This window comes from Orbicella faveolata, unplaced genomic scaffold, assembly GCF_042242905.1.
Source record: "Orbicella faveolata isolate gen_17 unplaced genomic scaffold, um_ofav_v1 contig_35, whole genome shotgun sequence".
NCBI lineage: Eukaryota > Metazoa > Cnidaria > Anthozoa > Scleractinia > Merulinidae > Orbicella > Orbicella faveolata.
Genome location: NW_028301564.1, coordinates 1,042,137 through 1,056,205, shown reverse-complemented (window position 1 = coordinate 1,056,205; position 14,069 = coordinate 1,042,137). Strand labels below are relative to the sequence as shown.

At 38.2% G+C, this 14,069-nt stretch overlaps 3 protein-coding genes across 3 annotated transcripts; 2 read left to right on the top strand and 1 right to left on the bottom strand.

Moving 5' to 3' along the window:
* Positions 1-959: 959 nt before the first annotated feature.
* On the top strand, positions 960-4,863 carry LOC110056631 (mitochondrial ornithine transporter 1-like). Its single transcript, XM_089273796.1, has 5 exons — positions 960-1,910; positions 2,591-2,763; positions 3,459-3,550; positions 3,878-3,947; positions 4,530-4,863. Exons 1-5 carry the CDS (start codon positions 1,429-1,431, stop codon positions 4,640-4,642), a joined length of 930 nt encoding a protein of 309 aa, XP_089129922.1. The 5' UTR covers positions 960-1,428; the 3' UTR covers positions 4,643-4,863.
* Positions 4,864-5,821: 958 nt separating this feature from the next.
* LOC110056729 (pyrroline-5-carboxylate reductase 1, mitochondrial-like) lies at positions 5,822-8,573 on the bottom strand. The gene has a single exon (XM_020763244.2). The coding sequence runs from the start codon at positions 8,498-8,500 to the stop codon at positions 7,679-7,681; it is 822 nt and encodes a 273-aa protein (XP_020618903.1). The 5' UTR covers positions 8,501-8,573; the 3' UTR covers positions 5,822-7,678.
* Positions 8,574-10,548: 1,975 nt separating this feature from the next.
* Positions 10,549-14,000, top strand: LOC110056726 (uncharacterized). The gene is made up of 2 exons (XM_020763239.2): positions 10,549-11,130; positions 12,391-14,000. The coding sequence occupies exons 1-2, from the start codon at positions 10,687-10,689 to the stop codon at positions 12,691-12,693; spliced, it is 747 nt and encodes a 248-aa protein (XP_020618898.1). The 5' UTR covers positions 10,549-10,686; the 3' UTR covers positions 12,694-14,000.
* Positions 14,001-14,069: the final 69 nt, after the last annotated feature.

The following is a 14,069-nucleotide window of genomic DNA, read 5'->3' as shown; positions in this document are numbered from 1 at the left end:
TGTTTGATGCGCATCACCGAGTTCTTTAGCGTACAAGATTTTTTTTTGTCCAGAGGGATTTTACGCTCAGTTAGTAAACAGGATGTTATTAGAGAATTTTGGGTATTCTGGAGTGTTCTGATAAACGTTGCACTGAGCTTTTTACTACAAGCAATTGGTTTATATATTATGCCGTAAAACCCTACAACAAAACTGAAAAAGTACTAAATAAAAGTCACACTTCGGTGACAAACATAACAAAAAAACACAACGACAAGAATTGTTTTGACACGGTTTGCCACTGAATTTGACAAGGCCAGAGTACTTGTTCACGAACTGCAACTGACCGTACCACACAAGCAGGAGAAGTAATGGAAGAACTGGGTCTAAATTACTTGGCCACGGTTTCCGCAGTGTACATGATCCCGAGACATAATCAGGTGGCTATTTCCTGATCTTCAAATGAACTGTATATCAACGTGTGCTCTGAGCGTGAATAATAAATCATTCTGGACCTCTTGTGTTGAATAAAGCTCCTATACACGGTTGGTAATCTCATTTATAACGCCCCGTCCACACTATACGGAGTATTTGAAAACGGAGGTTTCACTCTGAAAACGCATCAAATGTTTTCCGTCGACACTACGCAGGAGGAATTTAAAAACGCAACAATCACCGCTCATTTTGGATTTGTGTTTGAGGAAAGGAAAATCACATGATTATCGTGACGCCATCGTTTTCGGAAAGCCCCGTTTTTCGTTCACACGAAAACGAAAAGCCAGCGTTTTCAAATTCCTCCAGTTTGAAGAGCATTTTCGAAAAGTTCCGTTTTCGTGTATGATTTTAATAGTGTGAACGGTAGGCCTATTAAACTATAGAAATAAATTAAATCTCGGGCGTAGTGTGGACCCTGCATACTGTAGCTGGCTCGTTGGCGGGAATATTGTCGAATATGAGCCTGCTGATAGGCAGCGGCTTAAGCCATTAGTGGTCTTCGTTGATCATTTGTTCCTTGTTTCAATCGTGCTTCCTTTTATTCTGTGAAATGTGCCATGGTATTTCGTAACATTTTGCATATTTAGGCCATTCAAGAATTATATGGAGCAAGAAGTCAATGACATCTCCGAGGCCGAGTTGTTTTCGTACTTTTTGTGGTGACGAGAAGCCTTCAATAATTTGTGACGAGCTTCATCACAAACTCTGAAAGATTTCATTCTTGCCAGACCAGTGAGTTTGACCCTTTCAACGATTACGAAATCGTAACAATTATCAAAGAATTATCATCCAGACGGGGTATTTGACGACAGATCCAGACAATCGATTACAATTGTACTTGATCTTTCATATATTCAGTTGTTTACGTACAGTGTACTTGAGTTTAGTGCTTAGTGGCTTAATTTCCTACGATCGCAATCCATAAGGTGTTAAGTTTATTTTTGTACAAGGAAAATGGTAGACTCTTCATCATCTACAATGAGTGTGGATCTTAGCATTATGAAACGGATGGTCAAAGACTTCACGGCCGGAGCCATTGGAGGCACTGCATGTGTATTAGCTGGCCAACCTTTTGACACTATTAAGGTCAAGATGCAGACTTTCCCTTCGCTTTTTAAAAGTGCATTAGATTGCGGCGTGAAAACGATGAAACAAGAGGGATTCAAGGGGTTGTATGCTGGCACAATTCCCTCATTAGCCGCAAATATTGCGGAAAACTCTATTCTCTTCTTGTTCTATGGTCAGTGTTTAACAGTTGTGAAGAAAATTGTGGGAAAGCAAGATGAAAAGGAGTTGAGTGTATTAAACCGAGCATTTGCTGGGAGTGGAGCGGCAGTTTTCTCTTCGTTTGCCTTATGTCCGACGGAATTAGTTAAATGCAGGCTTCAAGCTCAACACCAAATGAATATTATGGCAGGGAAGACTGGAGTCAAGAGGTACTGACTCGTTATTTACTGCTATATTGAATTTAGTTCTAGGCATTGCCATAATGCCCACTTCATGGGTTCCCACTAGAGTGGCCTCCCCCTAGACCAACCAAGGGGATTGTATACAAGTTAAGTAGTTAAACAGGGGACTTTGGCGGGTTTTATATACCCCCTATACATGCCCCTTGGTTTCATTTTTCACTGACATGTAAATTTCCCCTTAATCCCCTATTTCTCCTCTTTGAAACTTCTAACAAAGTCTTGAATTTCCTGACTCTGATTAAAAGATTCCACATAATGCCCCTCCCCCCTGGGAGAGGAGGTGGGGAGGCGATACTCCCTCTAATGGCCTATACAGGGCGGCTTTGCCTGAAAGGGGTGTGGGGCAGAGCCTCCCTGTATAAAACTTGCACAGTGCCCCCTCTTCCCCTGGGCATAATGCCCCCACACTCCTCAATATTTCACCATGGGCTGGGATCAACTCAAGGGGAAAGCCGATAATATGAACACTGCATACAGTAAACTTAAATTAAAGAAATGTTATCTGGTTTGTGAAAATATTTACTGGGTGATTGATATATGGAAATAATAAAGTCCCAAAGTAGTAAGGTAACCTTTGAATGGTACGTCTATTTATGCACACATAAATATCATACGATCTTCACTGTTTGAATCATTTTCCTCTTCAGCGGTGTAATGCAAGTGACAATGCAAATTATCCGTGAAGATGGCTTTTTGGGTCTTTTTCGTGGAATGATTCCAACATTGGTCCGTGAGGTGCCAGGGTACTTTTTCTTCTTTGGAGGCTATGAGCTGAGCCGTTACTTCCTTACACCAAAAGGAAAAACTGTTGATGACATTGGTGAGAATATTTCTATTTAATTTTCAACAGTTATCCAGCTTTCAGGTGAATAAAAGTTGACGTAAGGTGTGCAAGATCGATGGGTATTTTCTATTGTATTTTATAATTTTAACAGTCATTCAACCAGAGCCAACAACAATATTTATTACTTGCAAAAAATTTCGAATGATTTTAATTTTGGACAAGACAGTGTCTGAAAATAAAACTGTCTGAAATTTTTAAGCGTCTGAAATTTTAAGCATCCGAAACATATAATATTATTATTATAGTACAGTATTAAATTTTTAAGTAGTGCCAAAGCTCTAAGTTTCCTTTATGAAGTAAACTCTTGTTGAGACAATGCTTGAGAAACATAACAGCTTGATAGAATTTGTGCTATTTTCTTGTCGGTGTATATGTTAAACCTTGAGGGTGCAGTTATGTAAAACTATAATTTTCATAGATGCTATGTCAGTCTAATAAATTTGAGTTTTCTAGGCGTAAATTCATGTCAGCTATGTTTCATCGCAGTGTCTGAAATTTGTGTCCAAAATGTTTCCGAAATGAGATAGAAAGTGTCCAAAAATTAAATGTCCGAAATTTTAATGTCCTAAATTTTTTGCAAGTAATGTACCCTGTAAGTTTTTTTTTCACGTCATATATATAGCAAGGCCTACATTAAATCATAAATATTTCATTACACATTGCCTTGGCAGGTGCTGTAGGACTTATTTTTTCCGGTGGTATGGCAGGTGTCTCTCTCTGGCTTGCGATATTTCCTGCTGATGTTATTAAGTCTCGTATTCAGGTACCACTATACATGTACTTCATTATTATTTCATCTGTTATCTTATCCTCCAGTCTAATGCTCCTCATTTGAAGGGATGCGTGGAAAAAACTCTAAAAGACTCTTGATCTCATTTCAAATTCTCCTTTTTTGTACAAGGAAGAGAAAAGCAGTATGCTAGGAGAATCTTGCAGTCTATCAGATGCCACTTAAAGTCTTTTTCGATGTATCCCTTCATCAATCTGATGGTAGTTTCCATGGTCACTCGTTTTTGCTCATATGAAATCAGATTCGTAACTTAAGATGCTCTAAGCATCATAGTTTTACCAAATGCTTCTCTTTTGACAGATATTAACTCAGGGCTCTGATAAAGTACCAGGATTCTTTGAAACTGGCATTAAGATTCTTCGCAATGAAGGTTTGTGGATTTGAATCACACTGTTTACCTGATGTCCCATTTATCTTAGTGGCTGCAAGTCATTAGCACAAACATGCCTTTAGTAAATTACATAATATCATTCAATTGTACTGGACAAAGTGTTTGCCCCCAGATCACATATTTGTTGTTTTTATGTTCAAAAGATAAGAGATGATTAACTTTTGGGCACTTTGTAGAAACTAAACAAATACATTTTTTATGTCTGAACTTGGCAGAAAGTAGTTTTTCTTCCATCTTAGATGGGTAGAGGTGAACTCTGAGAATAAGTCATTCTCAATCCTTAACAAATACATCCTCAGTCCATACAGAATGCAATGTGCTAAGTAAACATATAAGACATGTAGACACACATGGGAAATGATGCGTTGATGCGCATTACAAGTGGGGCCTGATTTTGGAATATGGGTATTCATTAGGGAAAAAACCCCAATATATTTATTTTATTTGGTGGGGTTCGGAGGGGGAGGAGGAGGTGCAGGCCATTGTAGGGAGTAAGACTGAATTGAATTATAGCAGAGTAGGTTACATATCCTTGTGAGTAACAATGACTTTTCTCAACAGGGCCAAGAGCTCTGTACAAGGGTCTGGGACCAACACTGGTGCGATGCTTTCCTGCATGTGGAGCTCTGTTTGTGGCTTATGAAGGAACACAGAAACTTTTGAACAATGTATAGATCATACACTTCTTAACAGTGGTTTCCAATTATTGTTTTATATTTAGATTTTAGCTTAGTATTATTGAAGTGCCAAGCACTTGAAAGCACAATGTAATCCAGTCAATTATTTTTAATTAATTTTCTCCTTAATGGCGGAGAGAACAGGTTTAGTCTGATTTGAAAGAGCACCAATGTGCAAAAACTAATAAAGTCATCAAAGTTAACAAATTCAAACCAAAGCAGACTTGTGAAGTACATCCACAGTCAACTCGTAGTCTTTGTACATTATTTTATATTGTTTATTTGCGTCAATGTTTGTCCCTTTCCCTATATCTCTCTTTTTAAGACAAGATATTTAACATTTTGCTCGAGGCAAACTTAACGAAAAAAAAAAAAAATTATATCATGGGAACATGCAAGAATTGTAATAAGAAATAAATGATTTACAGCTTCAATGCATTTTTAAACAAAATAATATTTTGGAAGAAATTGTCCTGGCCTGCGAAATTATCACAAGCACAATATTGTGGCTTATATTTTTTTGAATTAATGCACTGCAAGCTTAGTTTATTACTGTGTATTTGGGTTTTCAAACTGTGCAAAAAAGAAATCTGGTAAAATATAATATCAAGATTATGTTTATCGCAAGTGAATAGTTAATGTAAGTGTCAATTACTTGGTCTAGTTTGGAGTTACTGATCATTGGGTAGTGTAGAATATTAGCAGAAAAAAGCAGTACTTATACATGAGATTTTCATGAAAGTTTAGCCTAAGTGTGGAATGTTGAAATTCACAGTGACCGTTTTGAAAATGTATTTCAGCAAATTTTAATTTGTGTATTATGATCCCTGCCCAGAAATGTTTTCCTAGTTCAGTATATCAATTAGATGAGATGAAGTCACAAGTTTTGGAGTGATTAACTGTAAAAGTGTCACTAATGTAGTTAACCTGTTAAATACTAAATGTCGAGAGTGATTGGGATTTAGTTTGTTCTCATATTATATCATTACATGTATAATGAAGCAAACTGCACATTTCCCCCCAACAAGAGCAAGAGAAAGGAATCAAGGCCAGTAGAAAAAAATAACTAACCAGTGATTGAAATGACAAGGAGTTATTTCTAATCTCCCTGGATTGGAAGTTAGTCCATCTCATTTCGACTGTACTGTATACCAGCTGGTACCAGACAAACTTAGGTTCTTGCCTCAGAAAAAATTGTGAATTTATTTATTTCAGATTCCTGTAAAGGATATGCATTTAAGAAAATGAATAAATACAAAACAGTGTATAAGAGAAGTTATTTTTCTGATATTGCCTTGGAATTTTTTTTTTGTCTGGTTTAAGCTCTGCCATTTATGCAACTAGGTGGAGAGCAAAGAGCAGTGAGAGGAAGTGTTACCCTAGAACACAACACAGTGACGTAGCCAGGGCTTGAACCCAAAGGCCAGGACACTAAGCTTTAGGCCACAATGCCTCCCACAATAAACAATAAATTGAAATTTAACTTATTTTCAATGTGACAAGCACTGAGTATAATCAGTAAGGTCCTCCATTTTGTACACTGACTATACTGGTTCCTGTTATAAAATTCATCTAATATATTGGACGCACTTGCACGGCATTAACGTGCTTATATGAGAATGTGAGTACAGTAGAACTCCTATTAAGCAGCCACCCTAGTGGAAATGGGAGGTGACTGCTTAATTAGGGCTTGACTGTTTGATAGGGGTTTGTTTACATTTTAGTATTTTCACCATTGGGTTAATTTCTTAGTGAACATGGAGTCACTTCAAGTCAGTCATGATAAACGTGTGTTTGAATGTTTTTATCACTTGTCACCTTCTATTTTGGACTCTTATCTGCCATTGCCTCTTCCAAAACAAAGTTAATTTATGTGTCTATTTAAATTTTGAGTGGCTGTTTAATAAAGGTAAAGACAATGGAAAACCCCCATCATGATGTCCAAAAGGTGGCCGCGGCCGCTTAATAGAGGTAGGGATTTTATTTAGTATTTTACTGACAATAATTTCTGGACTGCTTAATAAGGGGTGGCTGCTAAATAAGGGGTGGCTGCTTAATAGAGGTTCCACTGTATTTCTTTGATGTTAAAACTTGTCTAAGACAAAGAGTTAGCTTAAATATTTTTGTCTACCATTCAGCAACTGGATGCAGGAGACCAACGTTTGAAAACACAACAACAAAAAAATAACTTCTCTATGATATTCCAACAGACTTTGACATGATTGGGGCTACAAGGCATAATATTGATAACAAGTACTACCCCATTAAAATAAATAAAATAATAGAACTATTCTTGTGCTAGTTAATCCAAAGGGTTGATCTAGATGACTAGCAATGCAACTCTGACATTTATTTCTGGAAAAAAAAAAAAAACCGGCAAATTACCTACCCTGATGGTAAAATGAGCTGATATTTTTGTTATTCAAATGCTGGATATGTTGTCGTGTTAAATTTTTTTTCATAGTAATGAGTTACATGTAGAAGATAAGAATCATAACTTGAAGGCATAAATATTATGATTTTCAGTTGGAACCTCGGCATCCAATATTACAGTCAAAAAAAACATTTTTAACCTGGCATACATTATTAACATATGACGAACTTTATAGACTTGGTGACTCAAAATCCCATGTTAATGTTACCAACTTCAAGATTTGTGACTTGACATCCCACTTTACTGTTTACAGTTGTTGGTGTTCATAACTGTTGGATTTTTGAGTTACACATTTGATCTGGGCGTGGATGAGACATGACATGCCTTCTTCTCTAAAATAAATAAAGCTATTGTTCTGGGTGATTAGACACCTGAAGGTCAATATGGTAAATATTTATCGCATTGTACTAAAATTGGCGCCAAAGTCTGACGTAACCTTGGTTTCAAACGGAAGCCACGTGGCATGTTAGGAGTCGAGGAATCTAAACAAAAAAATATAATATTTGAGATCAATATAAGTTTGATTACAATTAATCTCTTTCTAAGACTACACTGAAACTAAAATAAGGGTTCCTCTGTATTCTCTATTTTGTCGTTGTTCACCGTGTCCCGTTTTTGCCAAGCTCTTTCGCTCGTTCTGTGGCGGCGTTAACAGCCTTCATCAGAGCTCCTCGAAAACCACACTCCTCAAGGGCATTTATCCCTGCGATTGTTGACCCCCCGGCGGAACAGACGGCATCTTTAAGTTCCCCAGGATGTTGTCCACTTTCTAACACCATTTTAGCCGCTCCAGCACACGTTTTCGCCGCTAATTTCATGGCCTCTTGGCGATTCAATCCAGCTCTCACAGCGCCATCCGCGAGAGCTTCGATCGCGAGGTACAGGTAAGCAGGTCCACCACCAGTTAACGCAGTCATCACATCCATTAGTTCTTCCTCCACATCAAAGCAATATCCCACAGAGGACATCAGCTGATGAACAAACGTGTAATCATCATCCCGAGCAAATTTTCCGAATGTTACAGCCGTGACTCCCTCGCGAAATTGCACTGGAGTGTTAAGCATCATACGAACCACGCGACTTCGGCCGGGCAAGTAATTTTGAAGATAATCCAAAGTCACTCCAGCCGCTATTGATGCTACCATATGATTTCTTGTTACCACAGGAGAAATTTCCTTTAAAACTTCAGGGAAAACTTTGGCTTTTATCGCGAGGAAAACGAAGTTACTTTCTTTCATGATAATTTTGTTGTCGTTAGTCACGTTACAGCCCATTGAACGAAACTGGTTCAAGTCTCTTTCTGACGGAGCGCTGGCAAAAATTTCGTTTGCTTTGATTATCCCGGCGGATAAAAATCCTTTAGCAAGAACTTGTGCGGCCTTGCCCCCGCCAATAAAACCTAACGACGAAATCAAACTCATGACTGCCGGACAGAAGATTACAAATCTACCGATCAATTACTCGACTTGTTCTTTTACCGAAGACAAAGAAGGTTGTGCAATGATCCGTCCAATGAAAACTCGCGCATTTTCTTGGACAGCCAATTAAAACATGGTACATGACAGCAGTTAAAGATGGCTTTGTTACATCTAATATTTTGTCACGCAAAAAAACAACCACAAATGGTTTATCTCCTCAGATCAGCTTTTTTTGGAGACAGGAATCTCACTTTTCGAGACTTAGGGCTACTGAAAGTAAATTCTACTCAAGATTAGGCGAGGAGCTGTTTTCAAGGAGTCTGCTTTCACTTAGATGCAATATACTGAACTATACTGACCGCGATACTCAAATAATTGGTATGAAAATAATTGCATTATCTTTCAAAGACAACAAAGGCATAATAGCTTCCATGTGACCAATATAATAAATTTCCTCGTTCATTCCTGTAGACATGTGATAAAATTTTCTTAAAAAGGCAGTTACGACGACAATGTTTTATGTTAATATCGATATATGTATGCTGAAAAAGAAGAAAGAGGCATTTTTCTTTTGAAATCTTGATTTCATTAACACCAGAAGTCAATATAGAAAACAAGTTTCACATTTCTGTAGACAATCGTTTTTGGTAGAAACAATGCACTTAACAAACGTCTAGCTGCGTAGGTTGGGGTGGTTATAGTTGTGACGCCATGATTACGGTTCGTCATCAGAAAATGCCCCAAAGCAGAATAGAGCAGAAGTTATTCAGGCATTTTAATAAGACACTGACTTTGCTATTTGTGTACATATGCCTCAATTTAGAACTGAATCTAAATATCCAGTAACTACTGAGAAGTTTGACGACAAACAAATCCCTCGTACTATGTGAAAACGTTTTTAAAAGAATTAATTGATTTCTCAAGCCGTTCAAGATGACATCAAAGCACTTTCTGAATGAAACATCTTCCTAATGGCTTGACAGTGGGAGGAAGAACTCCTCAGGCATTTCCTGTTTTTTTTATCTGATTCTATGAAGAACTAGATGCATGACGCGGTCAATGAGATATTTTTGCTCCTGCTTTGCTGCTATTTTTATCAATTGAGAACCACGGGCACGTAACGGACCTGTACGTGGGCGGACCTGTTCTTAGAAATATCTGTCCTCCAGAGATGCATTGCATCACTGACCACTGACCGTCATCGACTGAATTCTGAGCTCGAATAAGGTCGCTTCTCGAGCACTGTAATCAGTGGCGGATCTAGGGGACGGGCCCGTTCCTCCCTCCCCCCCCCCCCCCCCCCCCGCTATTTGAGTGAAAAAGAAAGAAATTACAGAAGGAAGAAAAGCCGGAAAGGCAAGCAAAAAAAACAACCGCTCCCCCGCCCCCCTTAGCTTAGCTCAAGGTCTGGATATCGCCACTGGTAGTTGCTGGTTGTTCGTTGGAGTCTGTCTCGGGCAAACTCCCCCTAGCCTCTACCCACCCCCAATGAAAGTCAAGATTTGGCCCCGGACCCACAACCCTATATAAATAGTGTAAAGAGGATTGAAGACTTCAAGTGCGTGCTGGGCTGCAGGCCATTGACAACTTTTACAAGGAAATTTGCAGAGAGGTCGAGACATGTTGGGAAAAAGAACAGACTCTGATGCAAATTTACGGTTTTATGTGCTACTGCTGTACTGCAAAGAAGGTGAGTGTATGAAGTAACAGACTCCCTCTTTCGCTTAGTCCATCGAGTGAGACCGTAATTAAACCGCGAGGAAAAATGGCCGCGTGAAAGTCAAATAAAGCAATATAAGAAAAGTTGCTAGCAACGAGAACTGGATTGCTTTAAAATGCTTGCTTGATTGCTCGTTAATACTTTGCGGCTATGATGGTTCCTGATGAATTCTGATGAGCTTGGTGTGAACGGAAAAATTTTCCTGTCAGTAAACAAAACAGCGGCCTTTTAGTTGGCTACTAACTCATATATGTTTGCCAATAACTAGACCACCGAGAGGACTAGTTTGCCGTTTTTTACTTTTTATATCTCGGGATTTTTGCTGATTCAGGTCTGCTGAAGCTGGTTTTGCCTTTAGAAGGTTTCAAGATTTGAGAATGACGTCATATACACATTGGTCGTCTCGTACCCAGACCTCACTCCCAAGGCAGCTGCTTTCATTGCAGTCACCGCTTTCACAGAACGAAAAATGTGGAGAAAATTCTTAAAACCTGGCAACAAAGAGTTTGAAAGTGCACTTCTAAAGTTGGCAAGTGAAACAGGAGCTCCTAAAGATGTAGCCGAGAAAGTTCTGCGGGAATGCAATGGCGATTTCACGTTAGCAAAACAAAAGCTTCAAGGACAGAGCTCAAACATGGCTTCCAAAGGAGCTGACGGGAAAGTTCCGTCCACGTCTTCTTCGTTGCCCTACACAGACTCTCCGCCACCTTATTCGGAAGCGGTCGAAGGAGCTACGGCTTTACCAGCACCACTACCACCACCATACGTTAGTCAAGAAAAAGATTCTCTTTTGGGTGAATTAAAAGCCGTTTTTCCTGATCATGCCGACGAAAGATGTTGTACATGTTTTGATCCCATTCGTCCTGATAAAAGTGAAGGATTTAGCGGTGAAATGATTTGGCATGGACTGAAGGTAAGTTAGGCGTCATGTTTCGCTTCAAGTAGAACACGGAATGGACTGCGGATTGTTCCAGAAGCTTAAGTGTACGAACATAAAGCCAAATGTTATCAGCTGTAAACAAGTACAGTTAAGCTTAAATACGGTACTGTAACAAAGTGCGGTGTGTTTTCCTTCATTTCTTTTCTATTCGCTATTCGGCGTTGTAATGATTGATAAATGTAACTTGTTAGTCTCGCCGTTTCTGCCATACTTAACGATTTAAAGCTACAACTACTGTTGTTCAAGACACTTCTGGAAAGTGGCATTTATATTGTAACCCTTGTGAGAACTCTAATCAAACTCTTATGCATCAATGCCCTGATTATGAAGGAATGATCTGATGCTACCATCCTCCATATTCGCTGTTGTGCAGTGGTGATCTGTGCAAAATTTGTGAATCCTAACTTTTGTTGTGGGTGGAAATATTTGCACAGTATATATACGAATAACTTACTTCTGTTTGTGTTCTGGCGCGAATCAAACGCCTGATATTGAAGGAACTCATGATGAATGGAGAAAGAATTCTTGGAAGATAGTAGCTTAATTACTTAAGCACTTGTGGATCAGTGCTCTAAGGCTAATGATAAAAGTAATTGTCTTCTTATCTAGTTATTGTTGTCCACAATTTCATTATCAGAACACGTTTCAGCCTCAAGTTAGCTAGTGGAACATTTCCAGCAGAGGCCATGTGGAAATCAACTGGCTTGGGCTAATGTTTGTGGCATAGTCTGCAATATTTTGAATAGAGTTGACTTTGCAGGCCTCCTCTGCTTAGTTTTCTTGGCAGTCACACTAAAGGTCCACGAAAGTGCAACTTGGAGCTATCTGCATAAAAATGTAATTTAACTTCCAAAAGAGAAAAAAAGAAAAAAACTGTCATTGTTTTGGACCTCCAATGTGACTTCCTCAGAGACTTACTCAATATTTATAGGAGGCAGCATGGCTGAGTGGTCAGTGGTCCCGGGTTTGAGTTCAGCTCTGACCACTAACTGGATTTGTCTCGTGGTAGCCCTGGGTTCAAATCCTCGGTGACACTACTTGTAAACAATAGCCAACTGGCTTGCCTCTGACCAGTTGGGATTCTTATCAATGCTATGTTTAATTTGAATTATTTGTTTCAGTTGTTTGCTCGGCCCCACCAGCCTTAGTGCTATAAACAATGCCAAGGGTAAATAAAAGTTACTTTCTTTTAATTTTCATGTTTCGAAATAACATTTTTTTGATTTGTGTTAGGCATACCATTCAGAATGCTACGTGAAAAGTAAGGGGCCAAAATGTGAACATTGTTGCTTTTCACTGATTGCTTACCCTGAGAAAGGCTTGTCTGGCAAATGGGGTATTTACAATGGCTGCAAGTATCATGAAGAATGTTACATCCAGTATGCAGGACCACGCTGTAGTGCTTGCTTTGATGTGATCTGTGTGGATCCTGAAAATGGTCTCTCTGGCAAGTGGATCGATGATGGAAACAAACAATTTCACGAAGAGTGTTACAAGAAGAAAATGTTCGTTGAAATGAGAGCTAAGCATTCCTAGCTGTGTCATTGGTACAGAGAAATGTTCATTTATGTTCACTGTAGCATGTGAGAGTTCATAAACATCCCTGGACTGTTTCGATGTAAGTTTACAGCACATATTTGAGAACTGGGCAACAATCCTATATGTTCCAATGTCAACATAGAAACTCTCCATACAGGACTTTATATGTATGCAACAAGTACTGGTTGGTAGAATTTGCGTGTATTATGTTTTAGTCAATTTTGTTTCCTAACATGTTACTGACATAATTTCAGAGGATAGTAAGGTAAAATAGAATGTATTCATCATTGTTGGTACAAGTCCTGACCAGGTCAGAGATAAACCAGCAAGTGCATGTTCATAAATTAATAATAATTATGTTTATTTAATATGGTCATGTATAATTTATATTGTGATAATAATTTATGTTTGTCATTATTGCAAACATTGATTTTGGATTAATCTGGAATATGGTATCTTGTTATTACTGTAGACCATAATGTCAGACTATTAGATTTTGACAACTTTTAAACTGTGTAAAATTGGCCAAAGATTTCATTACCATAATGGTGTGAGTCATTCGAAATATATGGGAGATGTTATGAGGCATTGTAAAAAGTGTTGGGTATTTTGTTAGTGTACTTTTTTCCAACAATACGTAGTAAACAGTAACTGTTGATTGCGTTATGCTAAGTAATTGTAATGTATGATGATGTGAAAAGACTTTTTATTAGAAAAAAACTGCTTCTTTTAAGCAAAGATAACAACTCAGCTGAGCTGAGGCCAGTACTCATTTATTAGTGTTTTTATTTGAAACAAATAGCACCCAAATTTTTTTCAAGAAAGAGTATCAACATCAGTCTATTAGAGCATACACAGGTCAGGTACAATGTAAAAACCTTCAACACTTGTCTTCTTGATGAAATGTTTGCATCTCAAATGTGAGATGTTTGGATCCAATTCATTCAAATAATTGATTTTAGTAATGTAAAATAATGGAAACACTTATACCTCAAGACTATAGCTAGGTCCAAATGCCAAAACTTTGGATTTGAAAGCTTACTTTTCTATTTCAGTGAGAAAATAATTATATTTCTTGCGCACCTAATAAGAGTTGCATACTAGGTATAAAATTTTAGAATGGTGTAACCTCAGCTCGGGGTTTTTCCAGACTGAAGTCATGAACTGGGTGGGTGTGCAACCCTTATAAAGTTTTTTATTTTGCACACAAAATGTATTCCAAATGTGTGCTAAATGGTTGTTATGCTGAAGGCGGCTTAAGTACCTTTGGCTGCAATAAAAGAATAAAAGTATTGAAATGTGCATTATTAGCCATTTATTGTCATGTTAGCTGGTTTTACATATAAATAATGCAGTTTGTGCAGAGTAGTGGA